Below are 24,933 nucleotides of genomic sequence, written 5' to 3'. Positions count from 1 at the left end.
GTTTGGGATTTTCACCTCACTTTATACTTTGCGCCTTATTAGTTCTCATGTTAATCTTTTTGATGTCGTCGAAAATAAATAAATATTTTGAAAGAAAAAAATGAGATAATAAGACAAATATCCAACTGCAGTATTTTTATGTGTACCTTCCCTATGATAAATAAAGATAACATGTACAAGACTATTATATATTCTCTCATAGTATGAGACAATGGCATCGCTTGTTGCTATTTAGATTTTGGCCTTGAGTCGACGGACAGGCTGTATAATCCTGACGGGTTCCAAAGTTGTCTCCATGCTGCTTAGCAGTCCGGAGCATTCTGTGGATCTTCTCGGCCATGTTCTGCCCGTCTCTCTCACATATCACGCTGTACTGAAGTGGGCTGTAAATGGCAGTGAAGGTAAACTCAATTACTTTTCTGCTGTGCTTTCAGATCTGGAATATGACCTCAGCTGTGAAACCTGCCTGGCCGTCACCTCCCTTGTGAAGCCGATGGCTACCAAAAATGTGACTCAGGAGCACATCGCCAAGTCGCTCTCCAGAGTGTGCCCCGAACAGATGGACTGGAAGGAGGTGAGAGAAGACATACAACATGCTCCTTCAGAATCAATGCATATAGTCACTGTACTCAGTTCTGTCAGTGACACCATATGATGGACCATAGCAGATGTGTGTTTTTCTGCTAAAGATCAAAGTACGACGGGCAGTTATTTCTAGGAAGAATGTTCCCTCTAAACTCACAGATCCCAAAACAGTGTGAAAGCAGGACAAAGGGCAACCAAGAGCATCAGCTAGTTATCTAGTAGACTTAAAGAATAACTCCACCATTGTTGAGGGGAAAAAAAATCAACCCCCCCTCTGTGTGATCTATGTACACTGCAAGATTCTTAACAAACTTTGTTGCAGGTTCCTCCCAGTTTCCGATCTGAAGAAACCATTTTCTTGTTTCCAGCATGTCCTTTCCAAACTAATTCCTGCATGGGAGGGTCTGGGTTCGATAAAATTAACTGGTGGACTTTCTGTGTTGTAATGAGGAAAGTTGCAGTGTCCGCATCCCTTTAGTAGTAATTAACCCTTAGCGAGTATCTCACCATTGTCACCAAAAATAAAATCAATCTAGGCTTTTACAGCAAAAGCTGAGATCCTCATATAAGGTACATATGAGGTCTGCTGATTGTTCTGAAATACCCCTCACCTGGCTGTAACCTCACTACACAGGGCCATCCCTATAATGAGAAAGCCTGCAGCATCTTTTTGAGTCACGTGGGGGGCAGCAGGCAGTGCGGCATGGCTGCTCTGCTGCACAATATTTGCAGTGTACCTGCCACCCCCTTTCCAGCCAGAGTGTCCCAGGTTGCTAAGAGCCGGGTGGGGAGATATGTAAGGGCCACACACATCATCCCGCCTAGCTCTGATCAACCTGGCACACTCTAGCCGGCATCCCACTCAGCTCCTAGCAACCAATGACATCACTGATGCCAGGAGCTGGGCGGAACTCCGGCCAGAGCTGGGTGGGGAGATGATACAAAGGACCAACCCTATGTCCTGTCCCCCCACCGGATTGCGTGCACCAGCAGAACCCTTCCCATCACCCCTGAAAGGGCACTGAAAAGGCTAGGGACGCCCCTGCTTATGCAGTAAGGTGAGGTTAGTATTTCTTTCCTATGCTCCTCAGCTCCACCTAGTGGCCACAATGTGGTATGAACATATACTAATAACATTCATTTTTGCCTCTATTCACACAGAACAAACGTTTACAGAGATTTGCAAGGTGATCAGATTTAAAGGAGAACTATGGGGTTAGGGCTTTTCCTTATAGTTCTCCTTAGGGTAACGGGAGGACACGAACTAGCGTCCTCCCGTCACCCTAGGCTCAGTATACCGCGAGTTGTAGCTCGCGGTATACTGAGACACCGCAGTATACCGCGAGCTGCTGCTCGCAGTATACTAAGACGCCGCAGCTGAAGCGGTTCCCGACAATTACCGTATTTTGCAGTCCATAAGACTCACTGGACCATAGGACGCAGGGAGGTCCGGCGCGCCTTATCGAGCACTCGACAGATTGTAGCTTCTGTCACAGCTTCTATGACAGAAGCTGTCACAGAAGCTGCAGTTAGTGACCGCTGAGACAGGTGGCGCTGTGATTACAGCGCCACGGTCTCAGTGATCACACAGAGCAGACGAAGAACGTCCGTTCTTCGTCTACTCTATGGTAATCTCGATCGTCGCCGCTGCTTGGTTTTAATACGAGTGATCTCATTAGATCACTCGTATTAAACGAGCAGTGGCTCCTACTGGTGAACACGATCGCCGCCGCCGTTGCTCGGCTTTAATACGAGTGATCTCATTAGATCACTCGTATTAAACGAGCAGTGGCTCCTAATACTCGCCCGGCGCCTGAAACTGCATGTCTCGGGCGTCGGGATTCGCTCCATAAGACGCAGGCACATTTTCCCCCTCCTTTTGGGGGGAAAAAAGTGCGTCTTATGGAGCGAAAAATACGGTATGTCTGGATCCGCCCGGCTTCGTGACTGACAGCTGGCTCTGCCTATCTAGAGGCAGAGCCAGCTGCACCCGCCCCCTCCCGTTCCGCCAGTCAGCGCTGGCGGATCGGAGCGGGGAGGGGGGAATCCAGCAGAGAGCCGTGACAGGATCGAGAGGTGAGCGAACGGCGGTATGTGTTCGCTCACCTCCCGATCTACTGAGCCGACCTGTAACAGTCTCATTGTCACAGGTCGGCTAGAACTATGAGGTGAGTGAAAAGCGCTCACCTCATAGTTCTCCTTTAAATAAGAATACAGATGGCCCTTGTAATTCGACAAGAGCCCGGAGTTCAGCTTTAATAGTTAGAAGATCATTATCTACTCTACATGAAGGCTGCAATACTCCACTGTAACTCGAAATGTTCCTTGCACTGTACAGAAATGTGTCTGTCTTTCCTCAGTGTCATGTATTCCTGCAAGAGCACCAGAAGGAACTGTCTCAGCTTCTCCTCAAACCTTGGGACCACATGAAAACCTGCCAGGTATGTAGGCAGACAGTGGGGGGCTACCTCGGCTCAGCTTCTGGGGTAATGAGACCATTTCACGGTATCTTCTGCAATGGGAGAGGGCAGAATATCTGTTACTTTTATTGCCCAATTGTGGGGAGGAATCCTTATTATGCGTCCTGGTGATCACTGCCAGCAGGACATGAAGTGAACATTTTATAGATGTCACCAGAAAAGGAAGTGAGGGAAATCTGCCTGGTGGGCACATAGGCAACAAGAAGAAACCAGAAAACTAAAGGGAACAGGGCGCCACCTCCGTGTGTAAAATCGTTTATTAGGATAAATCAAACAAGGGATACATGTACTCACAAGATAACGTTTTCATCACGCTTTCACAAAATACAAGAGGCCACACTGTCTGTTAACCCAACATGCTGTCGCCCCGACTTTGTAACACGGTAGCCTCCGGTCACATCACCGTCCACCGGCCGCAGTCAGCCAAGATTGACGCATTTCAGGGGCAAGCCCCCTTCATCAGAATCCTCAACAAGAAGAAACCACTCTATCCAAAGCTAAATAAACAAAGTTGGCTGGAGTTCTACGAAATAGGGATGGGCATGGCCTGAGTTCACCCAAGCCCATGCAAAACTTTCAGTAAATCACCCCCTTCCCGGTTCAGTCCGTTGCAGCCGGGGCATTCCCCACCTCGCAGCTGCACCTAACAAAGGGGCAGGCAATGCCCCAGCTGCAACTGAGCCCAGAAGGGGGAATCATTGACAGTTTTGCATGGGTTTGGCCGAGCTCTGTTGTTTGCAGGTAGTCGGGGCCTGTCCTGCAGCTTCTACAGCCATCACAGAGGACTCTGGGTGTGCAGCTGGGCCATCCTATTGGTGTCAAAACCTGGACAACGCAAGAGAGTGCAATGTGAGTACTGAAACAACACCTGTCCTAACAGGAGACGCCCCTTGATGACTTCCTGTCATTCTCATCCAATGGCTTCAATACGTCAATCTGAAACAGATAAGGAGTTCTGGTTTCACTATTAGGGCTCATTCAGATGGTCTGTATGGCGTGCACACCCATAAAAAGACCCGATTCTGGGAGGGACAGGTGTAATTGCGCGCAGCAGTCTGTTCTTCCCTATGGGAGGATGCGGCTGCACACAATGACACGCTGTCATACGTAATTCCGAACCTGCACATCCGTGTGGGTCCGGCTGTCCACATTTGGAAGCAGACAGAGCGCGTCCAAGTATGAATACCCAGATCACATGGATGTTAAGGTGCCCATACACCTTAGGAATATCGGCCGATTTTTGTATGCAATCGCGTTTTCGTCCGATCTTCGTAAGGTTGATGGGCAGTGTACAACCGCAAATACGGTACAATCGATCGACTTTTCACTTTCCAGTGGGTTAGAAAACTTCGATCGATCGTACGATTTTCGCAAGGTCGGTGGAGTTTTCGTACGTCAAAATTCGTACGATTTACACTGCACTGTTGCAGACGGAAATACGTGCGGTTGATTACCGCGATTCGTCCAGGTGCTTTCTTTTCATTACCGCTGATCCAACCTTGCGATAATCGGGGCAGGATGGGGCCGCCGTATGAAAATCCCACGACGGTTCGATCATCGGACGAAAAGTGTCATCCGACGATCGCAAGGTGTGTGGGCAGCTTTAGGGTGTACATATGACAGAGTGTAATTGCGTGCAGCTGCGTCCTCCAATAGATAAGGAATTACTCCCGGGATCAGACGTCCCTCTGAATGAGCGCTTACGTTCTTACCTGCATGCTTGTTCCAGGGCAGCGAATCAAAGTGTTAAAGCCAGACAGCCAGGAAATTAGTATTAGGTCGTCAGAGACCGTCACCCCCATTATTCTATTTGGTTTCCATTAAACTGGAATAAGCAAACCAGATACAAGAAATATGTTACTAAGAGAGAAATGTAAAAATGTATGAATGAATTAAATGATAAATAAAAAATTTTCCCCCAGGCCATCGGACACTGCCTGGCCAACGTGTGGCACTAAGGACCTGCTTTCTTCAAGAGCACATTACAAAGCACTTTGCGAATATGAGCCTGAACACTTTCCTGTTTTACTTCAATAAAATACTTTCTGGTTATAAATCACCCGAATTGTATCATCATTGTTTCCTACAGAGACCTAAAGTGTATCCAATCCTAAAACAAATGTGTCATGTATTGCAGCCTACCAGTCCTTCAATATGATTGCTGTATTCGTTTTCTTGTTTTCAGACTTTATTATTCTTTTATTTTGACCCGGTGATATTGTCAGAAACACACTTAATGTCCTAGGGTGACAAAGCTCCCCCACCATACTGAATTTATGGAAGAACAGTGGACACCCTAGGACTACAGATCACAGCCACCTATCTTCTTCTGCATACCATACAGTGGAGGTGTTTTGGAGTCCTCATATAGATGTGTAATGGATCCCACCGCACTCCTGACCGAGAATGCTCCACCTTCCAATTTGGTGCTGAAATGGCAGCAGACAGCGCCGCTGGATCAGATAAACAAAACAGTGGGTCAACGGCACTCCAAGCAAAGTTCTTTTTATTCCAAGTGTAATGTTACATCACCAAGTGCGGCTACACATGGAATAAAAAGAACTTCGCTTGTAACTGATAGGACTGCAGTGCAGGCAGACGGCACAGGAAGTTATCAGCTGACAAGATTTATGGCAGGATCACCAGCAATTGTTCGCCCTTATTTAACAGATATAACCAAATGCTTTCAATGGTATATCCAAATGACAACCAGAGTCAAACTTTTTTTGGCTTTAGTCCTCTTTTGGGTCAAAGGAGTTCATTTACTTATGTACCCCTGTGACCCAACCAAAGTCAGCATCTAGTGGGCCACTGCCCGCTATTTACTGAAAATGCAGAGCCGTGCGGCAGCTGGGAAAAATCCGGACAATATTGTCGGGATCCACCCCACTCCATGGTTGGCATCTCACTCTGCTTCTCTAGAGCCAGAGACAGCCCGTCCCTTGTCTGTCCCTCTAATGAGCACTGGAGGGACAGACAGGGGAGGGGGAAATCCTGGCGGTGAGCTGCGACCGCTCTCTGCAGGGAGAAGACCATAAGCGGAGTGATCTGTGCATTAGGGACCTCAAGCTGTGTAAGCTCCTTGATGGCAGGGACTGATGTCCATGTACAGTGCTGCGTAAATTGTCAGTGCTATATAAATACCTGTAATAAATAATAATTTGGTGAGGGGGGTATCATACAATCCCCCTTATCCCTGCTTTGCTGTCCCTAGCCAATTTAAGGTAAACCTCCCATGTGTCAAATCGTGGCTGCCACATTGCAGAATACCTTCCTTCTGCCTGCGTCAAAAACGCACTGCACTGCAGCTAACATACTAACAGCCCCACTGTTCGTGGGCCAAAACGCACTGCATCAGTAGCACTGCGTCTGCAGATCCGGACCTGATCAGGACCTGAAACTCATGTGAACGGGCCCTTAGTCACTGACCTGGAACAAATATATAGTATATAAGAAAAGTCAGATTCTTTTCTACATACCGGTTATTGATGCAAACTATTGAAGGCTGGGTATGAGCATACAGCCAGGGAACTAGCATTTTCAGGAGATAGGTTCTCGTATAGAACTAGATCCTTAGATTACACAGTAGGTGAAGTTGAATAAAGACACAGGTCCATCATGTTCAGAGTGTGAGTCTGTGTGTCTCAATAACTTTGTATGTTTTGTGAACTGAGGAACTCATCCAAGTGTTTTCTGAAGCAGTTCATGTTTCCCGCTGATGCAGCGATCTGTGGAAGTGACTTCCACATCTTTACTTCACTCTCAAACTAAAATACCCCTTACGCAGTTTACGATTATTCCTCCTCCCCTCCAATTTCTTGTTGTGCCCTCGCGTCTTCCTCACGGTATGTGGTTTAAGTAGTGGGTTCCCAATACCGCCGTCCCCACTGATGAGTTTGTAAACTGCGATCATGTCACCTCTTAAGCGTCTCTTCTCTAAGGCTGGGCACACACCTTACAACCATCGCAAGACATTTGTCTTACGATGGTTGTAAGGTACTTAAAAAAACGTACGATCTGCCTATGTTGCATAGGCAGATCGTACTTGCAATGATCGCAAGCCACGCCCCCTGAGGGGCAGGCTTCCGATGACCGCAATGCCGAACGGGCAGTGTGCGCTTGCGCACACCAGCCCGTACGGCTGTTATCGTACAGACATGCCACAAACCCGCCGAACGTCGTACGATGCTTGGCGGGTTTTCGAACATGTCCGTAAGTTCAAAGTCGTGCGACCTTACAGTAGTAGAGGTCGCACGGCTTCCACACACCTTACGATAATTGTACGATCGTGGGATTTCCCGCGATTATCGTACGATTATCGTAAGGTGTGTGGGGACCTTAAGGAGTGGATAGAGAAGCCCTCCACACACCTTGCAGCAATCCAGGCCTATGTAGAAGATGGTGCTTCCAGTGATAACCACGGATGGCGCCGTGCAGACACAAAGTAGAAACAAAAATCACCGGCACTCAGCGATACCATTAAACATGTCCATTTAATTGGACAACCCGTCACAGTGAGTGCTGGTGATTTTTGATTCTTCTTCTGTAAGGAGAACAATCCTAATGTTTGTAGGCGTTCTTTGTAACCCATCCCCCTTATTAAATTTGTTTGCCCTTCTCTGAATCTTTGCTAGCTCACAGACATCCCCCCTGAGGATTGGTGACCAGAGTTGCACCGTGTACTGAACATGGGGCCTTACCAGTGTTTTGTAAAAGGGAAAAAATGACATTTCTATCCTGTGAATAAATCCCTCTTTTGATGCAAGATAATAAAGCCAGTAGTCTATTAGCTGCAGCTTGGCACTGCATTCTATTACCGAGTCTATGGCCTATAACTGTGGTTCTCAACATGTGTAGCCTCAGGACCCACATTTGTCCTTGATCATTAAGTCGCGACCCAAGGCGCACTGCAATGGAACGCATGGCATTAGGGTACCGCGTGTTCCGATGCAGGTGTACAAACTGTGGGTGGGAGGTACGTTTGGGGTACCATTCAAATGAATAGCAACGCAACAAACCTCCCACACCAGAATGCACGGTAGGTGCGATTGCATGGTACATTGCGTTAATCGCATGGTAATATGTGATTAACGCACTGTACTAGTGTGCATGGGCCCACAAACATACACAACCACAGACACCATCTCACACACACTCCAAAAATGTTTCTCCCTACCTTAAAAGAACTGGAGTGGATCCTAAGTCTGGGGTCCAGTGTGGGCTGCTGTGCTGTGACGGAGCTCCATCCATATGTGCATTACTTGTACAGCTCCCTTGCCCTGTAGAGGTGCCGGGAGCCAGAATGTGATGTCACCATGACACCTCTATAGGACACATGAGGGAGCTGTAAGCCATACATGGATGGATGGAGCTCCTTCACGGCCATAGTCCCATACCACCTTAAGCTGATGCTCAGTGCCGGGCAGCATTTTTTGAATGGCTGCTTGAACTGACAGTACTGCGCTAGGGGGAGGCAAAGGAGCCTCTCACCTAGAAAAGTGGAAGGCATGCAGCGACCCACTGAACATGGGGTCGCTACCCACCAGTTGAGAACCAAGGGCCTATAAGGCCCCCAAGATCATTCTCCATATCCGTTTTCCACTGTGAAACCCCGTCTAGGGTGTATTGACCATGCATATTTTTAACTCCCCAAGTGCATGACTTTACACCCATTTAGATTTAGGCCTTGTTCACACCAGATGAAGTGCGTTCCGGCCCAATTCTGGCCAGAAGGCACTGCATTGCGGCCGGCTCACTTGTTTGTGGGGCAGGAGGGGGCATGGCGGACCATTGAAGTGAACGGCACCGTAGCTACGCCCTCCGGCCACACGGGATCGCAGGGCACATTATGCCTGCAGTCCGGTGCGATCAAAATAATGCTTGCGGCATTTTGATCGGACCGGACAGAGACGGAGCGCTGTTACCCTATAACAAGGAGCTCCCAATCCAAGACCTTCACAGCTGGTATTAATAAAAGTGTGAGATTTAAACATTGAAAATTAAATATGTTAAAGCTTCTATGAAAGCTTAGTGATTGGATTAACATGTAGTTTGAAAATATAATAAAATCACAGAAAGGTAGCACATTTAGGAAAATGGATTTAATTTATATTTAAAAAAAACAAAAAACGAAGAAGAATAAATTGAACCTTCTGCTAGAGATTTTATATACATATACAAATTCACAAAACTGCTGGGAACAAACCGTCATCTCACAGGAAGGATGGATCATGGCAGGTAAAGGCTGTTCAGTCTATGTCTTCTACAGTCTGACAGGTTTCTCCCATTACAGCGGAGGAAAGGTTTATACTTCACTCACTGGCCCGGTACTCGCCAGGTTTCCTTGTCAGAGGATGGTTCCTCAGGCTCCGTCCTGGTTCTGCTCACCATCGTCACGTCTTTTCCAGATCTGGTAATCATAAATAAGGAGGTTTTCAGCATGTGTACAGACAAGACATGGCAAGAACCCCACATTTGAGTATTTTATTTTAAAAGATGTTGTTTTTTTTAAATCGGAAAAAAACCCACCCAACTAATAGACTAAAAATAATCATTGGTTACAGCCCTAGCTGGGGTAGCATCATGGGGGTGCTGGCTGAAGAACCAAGAAGAGAATGCCAACTCCCTGTGACGTTAGCAAGCAACATGGCAATGAAGGACATGACCTGTGGGAGGACAGTGGAATGAGGAGGGGAATCATTTTTTTTTTTTTTTTGGGAGGGTGAAGATCCTCTTTAATGCTCAACACATAACAATTTCACACCTGTGACACTATCAGAACTGGACATTCTGATGTAAAACAATCATGCAATAAATTACCCACAACATGTATAATAATAAGAATTGCGTACACCTAGACACAGGTGGTATGATGCCGGCTCACCTACCTGCGTGGATACACACTTATTAGCCCTCTTGACAGAGGACAAGAACGCAAACTATTCAATGAAATGGAAAGGACAATCTCTGAAAAAGAGGGCAAACTTTCCTAGACTTCTTCAGAGAGGTATTGAGCAATTATTTACCTCTCCACTGCACCACTTAGCACCTTCAGAATTACAGAGTGAGCTGAAGTACTGAGTCTCCAGCAACCATCCTCATTCCAAAGATATTGCTCACTTGTGAAAGAAGCTCTCCAGAAGTCTACACAATGTAAAGTGTGTGAATATCATTGGCTCCTTGGAACAGTCTGTATGTAGCGTGCATTAGTTAGTAAGTAAAAAGCTTAAAAGGGAACTCTACCCAGATATTCACAATGACAACAAAGGCAGCTTGAGAAATGTTTAGTAATGACAATCTACAAACTCTGTTTTCCAGGGCTGCACACACACCTCTAAGCTAATTTGTTGCCCATCCGAGAGCGCTGTTTATATGTTTTTTCTGTTTTTTACAAACAGATATTCTAGATCATTGCCGGCTTTTTATTCTTTGACTATCCTATATTATTTTCTTCCCGAGTCTCCGCACAGTGGCCATTTTAACTATGGGCAGATTAATACATCTCCCTTTACTTCCTGGAACTCTGCACATCATGTCAGGGGAGGAAAATGCCTTTCCATGAGATCTCGTGAGATTACAGATGAGATCTGCTAGCAATGCACTGCTCAATTAACCTTACCTGTAGGGATCTGGCTTCCCGGCCAATCAGGAAGCCGGGCAGCATGTAATGACGAAGCACCCAGCTTTCTGATTGGCCGGGAAGTCAGCTTCATGCTCCCTCGTCACCTCATGATGAGGGAACATGGAGTCAGCTACCCAGCCAATCAGGAAGCCAGGTGCAACGTCATTACATGGCGCCTGGCTTCCTGATTGGCCAGAAAGCTGGATTCATGCTTTCTTGTCACCTAGTGATGAGAAACATGGGGACAGCTTCCCTGCTAATCGGGAAGCCAGGTGGCAAGTCATCACATGCCGCCTGGCTTCCTTAATGGGACTTCCGGTATCGGTGAGTACCAAAAAAATAATAATATCTGTACTCGTACTCAATACCGAAATACCAGTATCGGTGCATCCCTACTTCCCAGGATGCAATGCATGGGCACAATTACATCATTTGTACCAAAATGGACCTGGAAGTGGAAAAAAGAAATTGTAAGTAAAATAAAAATATGCTTGTTTATCCAATGAATGTAAGATGATTTCATATCAGCACGCAGTACTGTATGCCGATGTGATTTTTAGCCAAAGGAGGTAAAGGTCCACCTAATGGCAGACAGGTGACAAAGCTGCAGAATTTACCTGAATATAGGCTTCTGAGAGGGTGATCATCTGAGGTAAGATGTCCGTGACTTGCAAGTCTTGTAGCTCATACCATTTGCCAGTGCCCTGTACATAGAAACAATGTTGGTAGCTGTCACAAAGCAACAAATCTCTTTCGACATCAGATATAAAAGTTCTAGGTCTTCGTAACCTAGATTTTTAATACATTGGCTAATTCCAGACACAGACGCCTAAATGAAAGGCTGTTTGATACGTATCATTCATGTCAGTACCACCATACAAACTCTGCCATGGCAATCCCTGGCTGCTGTAATGGAAATGTACTCTCAAGTATAAATGATATTTTTGGCCTTCTGTCTACGGCCTCTTTCACATGGGTGGTCAGATCAGGTATGCTTGTCAGTTTTACAGACGGACCTTATTGGATGCCCAATGCTAGTCTATAGGCAGTCGTGTGTCAATGGACAAGCATCAGTTACTCCCGACCCGTAGAAACAAACAGAAGAGTGTTCTGTTTTGATGGACTTGACTGTGCCGGATCAAGGCACACATCCGTTTACATTCGATTCCCCATAGCCCGACATGAGATCCCGACATGGGATCTGGTCATTTCAGTTAACTCCATCACAAGATAGAGGAAAAAAAAAACTGGACGGTCATGGATCTCACATCGGATCCCCTCCTGATCAGCCCATGTGAAAGGGGCCCAATAGCCTTGCCATTGTCAATGCTCAAAACAGATGCAAAACAAGCTTAAAACACTCACATGGTGAAGAACATGAATACGATATGAGCCTTCATTAGGTTTCCCATCATGCACTATGTTTGCAACAAGGTCATAAGTTGTGTTCTTGTGCAAAGCCTGGCATTCCTCTGCCAAGTACTCCCGCAGATCCACGTTCCTGTGTAGGAATGGGGAAAAAAAACAAAAAACACACACTTAACACACCGTAGAACACATTTTCTAAATAAGTACTAAAGGTCCAACTCTGCTCTGTCCAAAGTCCAATCTATAATGCTACTGCTGCACACAGTTTAACATGGGCCTTTCTAGTATCCAAGTACTAATACCACTGACACATCAAGTAACAGGCATATCTTTTTAGTTGGGTCTCCTTGGTTCATCATAACCTCTCTTTTACAATAACCACTATGTCGAATATGGCTAACAAAACCCGCAGGAGAACATCTGATCTGTAGCTTGATACACTCCTTCCTCAACATATTTCCTATACACAGTGTCCCTTGCATAATACATGGCTGTAGTAGAAAATCTACTGCACAAGTGTTATTAAAAACCTTTATACACCCTGGACTACCTAGAATTATCCTGCAACAAGTGCTGAAGTACACATTTTGTTTTCCTTTATTGCCACAAGCGTGAGCACACAGTCCCCTCCAGCATTCTGTTATAGGGCTCTGACAGATCTGTACTTCACAGAGGACTAGTGTAACGTGCAGTTTATCAGAACAGAGCTGTAATTTTTAAGCCCGTGACACACTGCATGCGAAGCCGTGCAGAGCAAAGCTGTCAGGCACGGAGGTTAGCATGCAGTGTGTGAGCTGAGCGCGGCCAGATGAACACTGCATTTTCAGCCAATCAGCTTGCGCACAGCAACCGAATGGTCTTCGCATTGTGACACGGGTTTATACGCGCAAACCGATTGGCGGAAGACAACATTTTTCATCCAGGCACGCTCAGCTATGCGAGCTCTCGCAAGCCTGACGTGCCGTAGTGGAAAAGACAAACACTGCACGCGAAGGTCCACGCACCACCACTCCACGCTTCTTCGCGTGCAGTGTGCCACAGCCTTCATGGTTGGCTTTGACTTTACTCACGTGATAGGGAAATTCACAATAGTCGGGTTCTTCTCCACGAAAAAGTTGTTCTTTGTGAAGCGCTTAATGCAGAATATCAGATATGGAGGAAGTTTGGTCAGTTGGAATCGCTTCAAGAAGTTCTCTTTATAAGTCTTGTACTCCTGTAATAATAATAAGAAAAATACAACTTAATGTTACCTCCCACCACAAAAAATGTACATCAATGATACAGGCGTTTGCGTTAACCCCGTCTGCATGGGCTGGATCATGTCATTCTAATTTGTATAGGTAGATCTGCACTAGAGAGAGAGAGAGAGAGAAGAGACAGAGAAGAGACAGAGAAGAGACAGAGAAGAGACAGAGAAGAGACAGAGAAGAGAGCACAAGAGAGAAGCCAGAGAGACACACAGTCTAAACATTACAGTCCTCAGTCTTTCTATAAGGACAGATCACCGTGAAGGTGGTCAGAAAAACCTGGGATCAGCCACGTTGCCTGCTGCAACAAAACATCTAAAAAAGGTAAGAAATATTTTTAAAACAATTATTTTCAGCATGTTTTGTGAATGGGAACACAATCATACTGAAAAGGGGTTTTATCTGCAAACGTGACAAAATATACTCTAACTGAAGCCAAAACATGCTTTCTAGTTTTGGATGGAGTGGAGCGGGATTAGATCACCCGTAAGGTTTCATTGTTGTTTGTGTCCCCATTAGGGCCCTGCTCACATCAGGGTTTGCGGGACTTTAGTTTCCCACTACTTCCCATGTGATCTCAACTGGGTCCCTTGACGCACGCCAAGCGCAGAAAAGTATTACACGTGTGCAAATTGTTGCAGCCATAGGGAGAGACTCACCCCCTCTATTTGTGCCGATTATCTGTGAAAGAAGATCCCAGACTGTAGTCATCAGAACAGGAAAGAACAGAAAAGAAATTGTAGGACGCACACTAGCCAAATGCCACCAGAAACATAAACAACAAGTACAATGTATCGGACATTTGTGAGTCTTTACCTTTTCAGTGATGCCGTTGAACTTGGCAAGGATGCTGAAGAGAGGTACTTGTGGGATGATCAGCTGCTCTTTCTCATCCTTGTAAAGAGGAGCAGTGGGGAGGTCCAGAGTCAGGAACATGAAAGGAGACTCCTGCATGGTTTCCTGGTATCTCTTGTTCTGCAGGAGCTGCCCTTTCTCCTCTGCTGGCTGCCGGCACAAAGGTCACATGACATGAGAAGTAGTCACTAACCCCATTATAAATCACCCAACAGAAACAAGCACTTTTTCATCTTAAGTTAAAACTTCAGCTTTATCGTGGACCTGTAGTTCAGTGGGCTTTGTGGAAGTTATACATCACATTGGCAAAGTAGACATTTAGTCCTTTTGCTGCCAGAGCCTTGGTGCACATTTTAGGCCTGGAGATTTCAGCAACCCCCCTATGTGACATATTCTCTTTAAAGAGATATTAGGGGGCTACTAGACCTCTAATGTCACCTATGGACCCCCCGCAGTAGCTGGGAAAAGACACCTCAGAAACCAGAAGTGCCGAAATCCTTGTTGCTTCTGGTTTTGATAAGTGCAGAGATGATCAGTTTTTGGATGTTTGCTGACTGTGCTCTGCTCTCCCCGCCGGGAGTAAACTGTTAACACTTACCCCATAGTTTTCTTTTAAGTTCTCTTAAGGGTCACAGGAGGACATATACTGGCCTCCTTCCGTGACCCGAAGCTCAGTATATAGTTCATTGCAGCTTGCGGTATACTGAGACTACCGTAGCCGGGACGGATCTCGACAATGCTGTCGAGATCCACCCAGCTGCGTGAATGACAGCGGGCTCTGCCTATCTAGAGGCAGAGTTAACTGTGCCCGCCCCCTCCCCTGTCCATTCCTCCAGTCAGCGCTGGAGGATCAGAGCGGGGAATCCCTGCGGGGAGCCGTGAGTGACAGTCACCGCTCTCTGCAGGGAGATGATCGAGAATTGAGCGAGCGACGATATGCATTCAGTCACTGTCCCGACATCTATTGAGCCAACGTGTGACAGTTCGAACTATGAGGATGAGTGATTTTCAATCACCTCATAGTTCTCCTTTAATACACAGAAAACAGTTTCCTTATATATTTATAAACTTCTGAAACATTTTAACTTACCAGATCTGGATGGGGCAACTTCTTAGTGAAAATTCTCATCTGTCCTTGAAACACATCTGTTACAATTGCTGAAAGACACAGGCACAACCAGCTTAACAAAATTACCATACATCTCATAGATAGAAGTGATAAAGCAACCAGAGAACAGATGAAAAATATGTTCTCCTCCTATTATTACCAACTAAAGTTGAACACTGAATTTCTGAAATATGGAAAGACCCCCCCCATAGGCTCCACCTTCCTATTTGAACCATACCCATCATCTGGCTTCAAACAACTTTGGCAAATGCGCAACCTATTGCCAGGGCCAACACTAGAATGATTGTAAGCTCTCAGGGGCAGGGCCCTCCTTACCATCTTCTCATGAATTGTATTGTAATTAGGTCTTCTTCATACCGTAAAGCGCGGCACAAACTGTTGGCGCTATATAAATCTTGTATAATAATATAAAGATTAAAGTGACACTAAACTCGGGAGTTAAATCTTAAAAATGCATTCAAGTACCTCAACTATTAAGATTATATCTTATTTGTGTATCACTCGGCTGTAGATCCTCAAATCATCTCTGAATTGGTGCAGACACTGTCCTTCCTTCTGGAGGGTGGCTACTTTTGTTCCTCATGGTCCCTGTGTGTGTTGTAAAGTAGTCACCGCTCCAAGCTCACTCCGGTGATGGACTACAATCTAAGTTTAGTGTCACTTTAATAAGAAACCTGCCTCTTGGAAGCGTTGATCAGATCTAGAACTCACCTGGTGATTTCCATTTAATCCAATCATAATCACATAATACATTTGGCTCTTATGGTGGCCATATACTGAGCGAATTTTGGCCGGCTTTTGATGAACTTGCACAGTGGGTGCCGCTGCCGGCACCCTTTTGGCCAGCATCCCTCAATCAGGAGATCAAAGGAGCCAGTCGAAAAATCTTTGAATGAACAGAGCAGGCAGCCAATGAGCTGATGCCTCTGTTCAAGTATGCAGACAGCTGCTGTGATAATACAGTGAAGACAGCGGGAGATTTCTCGATCAACACTCACTGATGGAAGAATCTGTAATATTATCTTCATTCAGCCCGCAAGAAAATATTAGTGTGTATGGCCAACTTTAGGCTAGAACTCTGATTCCCAAGGAAACTTCATCGGGACCAGTTATATCTGGAATTCACACAATATACCGTAATACCTCGGTTCATGAATGCTTCTGTTCGCGAACAATTTGGTTCACGAACAGAAAGTTCGTCAAGATTTTGCTTCCGTTTGCGAACTCCGCATCGGGTGATGAACACGACTGCGGCAATGGCTTCCTCTAGTCGAGATCACGGTCGAAGACATACCTGTGCACATTCACTGTGAAGCTTTCATTTGTGCTTTTTAGCACATACAGTAATGTACAGTATTATTCAATCCAGCATGGCTCCAAAGTGTAGAGCGGAATTAAAAGTGACAAGAACGCGCAGAGCAGTAATGAAGGTAACCAGAAAGCGCAGAGCAACAATGGTGGTAAAAATAAAGGGCAGAGCAATAATGAAGGTGACAAGAAAGTGCAGAGCAAGAATGAAGATGACAAGAAAGTGCAGAGCAAGAATGAAGGTGACAAGAAAGTGCAGAGCAAGAATGAAGGTGACAAGAAAGTGCAGAGCAAGAATGGTAAGAAGACGGTTTTGAAGAAAATAACCATTAAATTGAAGAAGGAAATTGTAGATTGTGGTTAAAAAAAAAGATAAAATGTTTTTTACATATGGTTCAGAACAGATTAACCTTGTACATTGAACCTTATGGGAAAATTTGATTCTGTTCGCAACCACGTTCGTAGGGGTCAGAACGGATTAACCTTATGGGTAAATCTGATTCGGTTTGCGACCAGAATGCTGGAACGAATTAAAAGGAAAATTATGAGGCGAGTGATTTTCACTCATCCTCATAGTTCTAGGTCGGCTCAGTAGATCGGGAGGTGAGCGAACACATACCGGCGCTCGCTCACTTCTCGATCCTGTGCCGGCAGAGAGCCGTGGCAGGGGAGGGACTATGGGGAAACTCCTTTAAGTTGTGAACCGAGGTACCACTGTATTTGACAAGTATCCTGTCATCTTTACCGGCAAGGCATGACTTTACTCTGTGCTGACTTTTATCAGCCACGTTATATAGGACTACCCATACACATGTTTATATGTGTATCGATCATTGTATGAAAATGCTTTATACCTGGTTTATCATATAGCAATATTAAATACTGTATACTAAAGGCTGCTCTATGAATAAGAAAAGTGATTACTTACTTCTCTTCTTCTTGTTACCCCCAAGAGCAGAGTTCAAGGCATTTAGGAACCAGGAAAGAAAGTCCACACCATCACCTGTAATATATTAGAACTCTTAATGCACATTCAAAACAAACATATCTTGGAAAAACAATGCCAGATACAGGTATAGAAGACAGTTATGTCATACATGACCAGAGAAGGAAATAATAATTTTGACATGAGGGGGGGAAAAAAAAAAAAAGAAAAACTTGCTCATAAGCATATTGGATGAAGAAGCAGTGTAAAATGACAACTGTAAATAAAAAAATAAAAAATCAATGAGTCGGCTGGGTGCTGATTTGCTAACAGTAAAAAACACTATGGGGTTGATTTACTAAATGCAGTTCACTTTGCAAGGAAGCTTTCCCCTAGCATAGTGAATGTAGTGACAATTCCCTTTGTAAAGAACACCCAATCACGTGCAATGAAAATACTAAGAAAAAAAAACATTTTTGCTTGCACATGATTGGATGATGGAAGTCAGCAAAACTTCCCCTCATTCACTAAGCTAAAGGACAATTGCAAAGTGAACAGCCTATTTGCCTTTAGTAAATCAACCTCCAATGTTACCAATGCACAATGAGGCCTGCGTGCAGTGTTTTTAGCCTCCCGCACCTGCTGCCTCCATAATAAGAGCTCAACAGTGTGCAAGCTGCAGACACGTGAGTGGGCCTAATGCATTTATATACCAAGCTGGGTAAACAGGTCTAGGTTTTCTTTATTTGAGCGTGGATGGAGGAATCCCCCATTGTTTTCATTGTATTCTGAAAGCGGCCACTGGCTGACTGGCTGAAAGCTCCATTTGGCTGAGAATGTTTCAACCTGCTCCTTCAATCTTCTGATCGAGGGTTTTCTGGTGCAACGGGCACCCACTGTGCGAATTTCGGCCAGTAAACTATTCTTGATAAATGCAGCTATCACAATATAAAAAAACTTGCATCGAAACACTGGCCTCACCTTGCTTTGTAATCTGGAATTTCTTCTTGCTGCACAGAACCACAGCTTGCAGCATTTCATGGGGGGAAACATGGGCTTTAAAATTTCTGGGGTTCCACAGCTTCCTCATCAGCTCTCCAAACCTCTGAACCAGCAAGAACATTATATCTCCTGGGGGGCGCTGAATGTCTCTGTAATTCAACTCTTCCTGGAAGTAGTTTCTCAATGGGGGCACGTTGGATAAAGCCTGGAAAGTAAACAATATATAGGTTCAGAGTCCTCTGGTTATCATGAAGCTAGCCGTGGTCTGCAGGAAACATGGAATGGAGTTTTACATTTCCAGCGCATTGTAGAATTAGCTATAATGCTGATCATACATGAAGCAATTTTGTTACTTCGTCAAATCGTTTGTTAAATCACAAACATTTCCTAGTTTGAAGCATGCAGTATAAATTGGAATGGAGAATTATTTTTGTTTTACTGACCATCATGCAGTCTTGTTCAATTGCAACCAAATTTCCATTAATTTTGTCATTTAATAATAGACATAATTGTGTGGTTGTAACCCAATCGAAAGCAACAAATGACCAAGGAAACAGCGAACATAAAAGAGGTAAGGTAGGTTCCATGCAGCTCCTTGAAAATACGCACCTGCAGAACAGCATTAGCATAATCATTAGCTTTGATGTTATTGAGTCCCACAATGCCTGGCAAGTAGGTGGTTCCATCATACGCTCTGCACAGCTTGGCCTGTTTATCCAGATTACTGATTTGTGCTTTGGTGAATGTTGGTTTCAACACATACTGTAGAAAAAAAAAAAGAGATTTGAGGGATAAGCAGGTTCATGGAGAGGTGACAGATACAGGGTGTAGAGGCTAATAGTCTGTAATAGGCGGCATGTACAACACATTGAGGGGAATTTATTAAAACTGGAGCAGACAAATTCTGGAGCAGCTGTGCATGGCAACCAATCAGCATCCACCTTTCATTTTCAAACCTTAACTGAACAAACTGTAGAGAGAAGCTGATTGGTTGCTCCAGTTTTCATAAATTCCCCCCATTATGAATTGTTGAGGTGAAGAAATGCAGTGCTCTGACTTTGACAAAATTGTAATTTGCAGGATTTCTCTGAAGGGCCAGCATACAACAGGTGACATTACATTGAGCACTGGCCATCTTATGGTACCTTTTATTCCATTAGAGCACTGCAATCATCAACGCTCACACTTCCTGCTGACTGCAGTGCTGTAGTTGAATTTTTGCTTGGACTGAGGAAGCAGTAAGATATTGAAAAGTTAAAAGGAGAACTATGGGGTCAGGGCTTTTCCCCATACTTCTCCTAAGGGTAACGGGAGGACACAAACTTGCAAACTCCCGTCACATTCTTTGGCTTTGATACTTTTTGATCAGGAGCATTAACTTTCTGTGCTCCTGTTTTGTTTGTTTGAGTGTGACTCAAAGGGGGAATTAAAGGAGAAGTATTGGGAGAGTAAAATATACTCTTCCCAATACTTTGAGCCGGCGTGTGACACTGCAGCTGGCACACAAAGGCTCTATAGATGTAATTACAAACCACTGATCGCTCAGCTCGTGGTCTTCTCCATGCAGAGAACAGTGACTGTCAATCACCACTTTCCCACAGGGATTCCTCCTGTTCCTCTAGCGTTCACAGCTAGCTCTGGGTCTAAAGAGGCAGCAGTCAATCAGGCAGCGGGGTGGATCCCAACAATATTGTCAGGATCCTTTCCTGGCTGCAGCGCGGCTCTGCACTGTCAGCATATAGCAGGCAGTATGTCGCTATATGCTGAGTTTGGGTCACAGAAGGACATTGGTAAATGTCCTCCTGTTACCAAAAAAGGAAAAAAAAAGTGTCTGAGATAAGTTCTATTTCGATTGGTGTGGTTGTCAATAGCAACCAATCTGCTACTATCTAAAAGCTGATGGGCTGTGCTCCAGGTGAGACAAAGTTTGTCTGACACTTTTTAATAACTCCCCCATATTCTAGAGGATTACCAGGACACTAAGCATCTAGAATTTTAGTGTAAAGGAGCATGACAGTATTCATTTGAAATGATCTACAAGTGTAACATACTTGTATCAATCAACAAACATGATGTACTCTTTACAACCATTACTATACTGGAGGCTACAAAGGCCAAAACTAACACTGCTATACTTACTGTGATATCCTCCAATGAAGAGTCTATGATCTTGTAATTATCAGGCAAACAATAAAACATCAATGTGTGCAGATTCAGAAAAACGTGGTGACTGAACTGGACGCTGTGAATATATGCATGAGACTTCAACCCGCGACCTAAAGACAAGGGGGGGAAAAAAAGTGAAATGCTTGTCTTTATGTCTATGAAATATAATTTTCAGTAATGTCCTACCCTCGTCACTCACCCTGAAAGTATTTGCCGCACACCAGACAGGCGTATACGTTGATGTGAGACAGAGAAATAGAACATAGCTTCTCAAAGTCGAAATCCAGCACACTCCTAATGAAGCAAAGAAACATTAGAGGAGACTTCTAGACCAACAGCACCCGCAGAAGAGCCCGCTCTCATACTATACAAACCTGTTAATAGTGTCCAGGTACGGGCAATGTCGGCTTCGTCTATCTTCTAGATCACTGCGACTATGTTTTCCTGGAACTAGAAAGAACAAAGAAACGTTTGTGCCAATGGATCATGATCTTCAAATAGACAGCAGTGCCACTTTCAAACTGTTGTGTTTATGAGAAGGTTCAAACCTAACCCAGGCGATGGAGAATCACAGACGTTAATCAAAAGATGTTGAAGCCCTCGAGCCGGGAAGGGGCGCAAACACTATATTGCCAAAATTATTGGGACGCACATGAACTTTAATGGCATCCCAGTCTTAGTCCGCAAAGTTCAGTATTGAGTTGGCTCCGCCCTTTGCAGCTATAACAGCTTCAACTCTTCTGGGAAGGCGTCCACAAGGTTTAGGAGTGTGTCTATGGGAATGTTGGACCATTTGTGAGGTCAGGTGGGAATGTTGGACCATTTGTGAGGTCAGGTACTGATGTTGGACGAGAAGGCCGGGCTCGCAGTCTCTGCTCTAATTCATCCCAAAGGTGATCTATCGGGTTGAGGTCAGGACTCTGTGCAGGCCAGTCAAGTTCCTCCACCCCAAACTCGCTCATCCATGTCTTTATGGACCTTGCTTTGTGCACTGGTGCGCAGTCATGTTGGAACAGGAAGGGGCCATCCCCAAACCGTTCCCACAAAGTCGGGAGCATGAAATTGTCCAAAATGTCTGGGTATGCTGATGCCTTAAGAGTTCCCTTCACTGGAACTAAGGGGCCAAGTCCAACCCCTGAAAAACAACCCCACACCATAATCCCCCCTCCACCAAACTTTACACTTGGCACAATGCAGTCAGGCAAGTACCGTTCTCCTGGCAACCACCAAACCCAGACACGTCCATCGGATTGCCAGAGAAGCGCGATTCGTCACTCCAGAGAACACGTCTCCACTTCTCTAGAGTCCAGTGGCGGCGTGCTTTACACCACGGCATCCGACGCTCTGCATTGCACTTGGTGATGAAAGGCTTGGATGCAGCTGCTCGGCCATGGGAACCCATTCCATGAAGCTCTCTACACACTGTTGTTGTGCCAATCTGAGGGCCACACGAAGTTTTGAGGTCTGTAGCTATTGACTCCGCAGACAGTTGGTGACTTCTGTGCACTGTGCGCTTCAGCATGCGCTGACCCCGCTCTGTCACTTTACGTGGCCTACCACTTCGTGGCTGAGTTGCTGTTGTTCCCAGTTGCTTCCACTTTGTTATAATACCACTAACAGGTGACCGTGGAATATTTAGTAGCAAGGAAATTTCATAGAACACCTGAATCCAATGATTTGGAGGGGTGTCCCAATACTTTTGGCAATATAGTGTATAAGGATGGACAAACAAAGAAAAAGACATCAGGTATAGCCCTAGTATATAAAGCCAAATACAGAATGACAGCACTCGCTTCCTTGTTAATAAATCCACTGAGGTTACCATAAGTTACAATGTAAAAAATACAGTGTCAGGAGTGTTCATAGTTGCCATAGGTAACCACATCAATATAGTTCAGCCTCAGGATTGCATCTCAAAGTTTCTCTAGTTGAAAAACACATGGAAACTGCAACAGTGCATTAAAATAATATTTCGATAAATTAAAAACAATAGCTCCACTCCCGAGTATTTTATGCAGTACATGCTCATCATCGGCCTCTGTTCTCAGATCACCAGCCTGCCATGGCCAGCGGACAGGATCTCCCTCCCCACACTGGGGGGACTGTAGTGCAGTAACCCGCCAGCAGCTATATAGCGGCGGTGTCTCTGCAAGCCATGAAGCTGTTGATTGCTGCTCAGCGTCTGCTTCCGGGTATCTGAAGCCTATACAGCTGCTGGCGGGTTACAGTGCTAAGAGTTCCCCAGTGTGGGGAGAGAGACCCTGTCTGCGGCTGTATGAGGCGGTCATATGAGAACAGAAGCCGATGACAAGCACGTACTGCATAAAATACATGCCAGGGGGAACAATTGTTTGAATCCATTTAAAAACTGATTCTTTTAATACATGATTGCAGTTTTCAGGTGTTTTAACTGCAGCAACTTTAGGAATTAATCCTGACGCTAAACCCATTTCATCTATGATAAACTTGTGATCCGGAGAACACTCCTGACGCTGTATTATATTTTACAGCTAACCTATACTGACCTCTGTGAAATTATTAGTCCATTCATCCATCAATTATTATATCTAAAGTTTTAAGTAGGGATGCACCGATACCGGTATTTTGGTACCGAGTACCGATACTTTTTTCCCGTACTCGCCGACACCAATTACTGAGTACCGGAAGTCCCATTCAGGAAGCCAGGTGACCTGTAATGACTCGCCACCTGGCTTCCTGATTAACAAGAAAGCCATCCTAGCCTGTCCCCTCTCACCTCAGCATGTCCAGCCTGTCATGCCCGGGGCCTCTCCAGCCAGGAACGGTCTTCCTCCGGTACCCAGCCCGAGCCGTCTTGCTGGCCAATCATGGAAGCTGTGTAATGATGCAGCGCCCGCCGTGTAATGATACAGCGCCCGCCGTGTAATGATACAGCGCCCTGCTTTCTGATTGGCCAGCTCCATGCTCCCTCGTCATGGGATGACGGTTACAAACAAGGGTTATATACTAGTGTTGCACCTGACGTCTCCTTTTCCTCATTTGGTGTGCAGTCTGGTGTCTCTCTACCATACACGATATTGGCATGGTAGCACTAGGGGGGCTTCACTTATAAAAGTTACACCGGGCATATAGTCCCAAGCTGGCACTGGCGAGTATAGGAATTTATAGGTGTGCTTGTGCCATACAGACAGTATACACCGGGTGGAACTTTTATAAATGAACCCCTAGAGATCTAATCCCAAAAGTTTATTTTTCTTAAGTGTGAAAAACTTTTTGTTAAACAGAACTCAGGAGACAAAGTTCCAACGGTGAACCTTTCAGTGGAGGAGAAGTTTGGGCAATGTTGTCATTGGTGTACAGATTACACTATTTGGTAACCATGGTAATGCTATATTGATATTTTAGAACAGGGGTAACCAAACTCCGGCCCTCCAGCTGTGGTGGAACTACAAATCCCACAAGGAATTGCAAGATTCTCACAGCCACGACTCCAGGAGAGTGATGCATCATGGGATTTGTAGTTTCACCACAGATGGAGGGCCAGAGTTTGGCTACCCCTGTTATAGAATGTGCACGTCACAGGTCCCAGTGTGTTCTTGCCGGCTCTGGGTACTATTATGCTGAATACAATTCCCAGTCTGGATCAGTGTTGCAGGCTCTTCTTTATAGCGCAGTGCCGTGTGCACATTGCCAACTGCAATCACCATAGAGGTGAGCATATCGCCCCGTGTTCACAACACATCCTCACAGTAAGGAGTACACTGCAGGCCTCCCCCTGTCCCCTCACAGTAAGGAGTACACTGCAGGCCTCCGCTTGTCCCCTCACAGTAAGGAGTACACTGCAGGCCTCCGCTTGTCCCCTCACAGTAAGGAGTGCTTACTGCAGATCTTTCGCCTCTCTGCGGTGCGGATCACACTGCAGGACCCTCTACGGTAAGGGTCACACTGCAGGCCTCTCTCTCCATGGTAATGAATACACTGGAGGCCTTTCTTTCCCCTCTATGGTTATAAATAAACTGCAGGCCTCACTCTCGTCTCTATGGTAATGAATACATCGCAGGCCTCTCTCTCCCCTCTATGGTAAGGAGTACACTGCGGGCCACCCTCACCTCTCTCTTCCTCCAGCGGCTCCTCTGCCTCCCGCTTTATATTCTTCTCCACGCTCATCCTTCTCTCCCCGACGCTGGTGCGTACCTAGCCTCGCTATGACTACAACCCCGTCCCTATGGGCCCCCAGTTACTGATTGGTAGCCGTACGACGAGAACGA

General features: G+C 45.4%; 2 protein-coding genes across 2 annotated transcripts in view; one reads left to right on the top strand and one right to left on the bottom strand.

The window, feature by feature from the left end:
• SFTPB (surfactant protein B) overlaps positions 1–5,098 on the top strand; it is a 59,865-nt gene extending 54,767 nt beyond the window's left edge. Inside the window, exons 13-16 of the mRNA XM_018555789.1 lie at positions 435–574; positions 2,946–3,026; positions 3,807–3,914; positions 4,988–5,098. Coding sequence (XP_018411291.1) covers positions 435–574; positions 2,946–3,026; positions 3,807–3,914; positions 4,988–5,023 — 365 coding nt within the window. The 3' untranslated portion in view covers positions 5,024–5,098. The remainder of the gene's footprint in view (positions 1–434; positions 575–2,945; positions 3,027–3,806; positions 3,915–4,987) is intronic.
• Positions 5,099–9,375: 4,277 nt separating this feature from the next.
• On the bottom strand, positions 9,376–24,907 carry USP39 (ubiquitin specific peptidase 39). Its single transcript, XM_018555793.1, has 13 exons — positions 24,775–24,907; positions 21,061–21,136; positions 20,886–20,980; positions 20,660–20,796; positions 19,130–19,282; positions 18,500–18,725; positions 17,522–17,596; positions 15,247–15,314; positions 14,118–14,306; positions 13,125–13,267; positions 12,052–12,187; positions 11,304–11,390; positions 9,376–9,474 (listed from the first exon to the last, which is right to left on the bottom strand). Exons 1-13 carry the CDS (start codon positions 24,830–24,832, stop codon positions 9,427–9,429), a joined length of 1,491 nt encoding a protein of 496 aa, XP_018411295.1. The 5' UTR covers positions 24,833–24,907; the 3' UTR covers positions 9,376–9,426.
• Between the last annotated feature and the right edge of the window lie 26 nt (positions 24,908–24,933).

This window comes from Nanorana parkeri, unplaced genomic scaffold, assembly GCF_000935625.1.
Source record: "Nanorana parkeri isolate BGI_ZX_2015 unplaced genomic scaffold, ASM93562v1 scaffold214, whole genome shotgun sequence".
NCBI lineage: Eukaryota > Metazoa > Chordata > Amphibia > Anura > Dicroglossidae > Nanorana > Nanorana parkeri.
Note: the sequence above shows the minus strand (reverse complement) of the source record. Positions and strands in the feature narration are given on the sequence as shown.

Coding starts and splice junctions, on each gene's coding strand:
- USP39 (XM_018555793.1), bottom strand. CDS start 24,832: ATGAGCGTGGAGAAGAATATAAAGCGGGAGGCAGAGGAGCCGCTGGAG. Junction 19,283..20,659: donor CTTCATTGGAGGATATCACA/GTAAGTATAGCA, acceptor TTTTTTCTACAG/TATGTGTTGAAACCAACATT. Junction 13,268..14,117: donor TCAACGGCATCACTGAAAAG/GTAAAGACTCAC, acceptor TTATTATTACAG/GAGTACAAGACTTATAAAGA.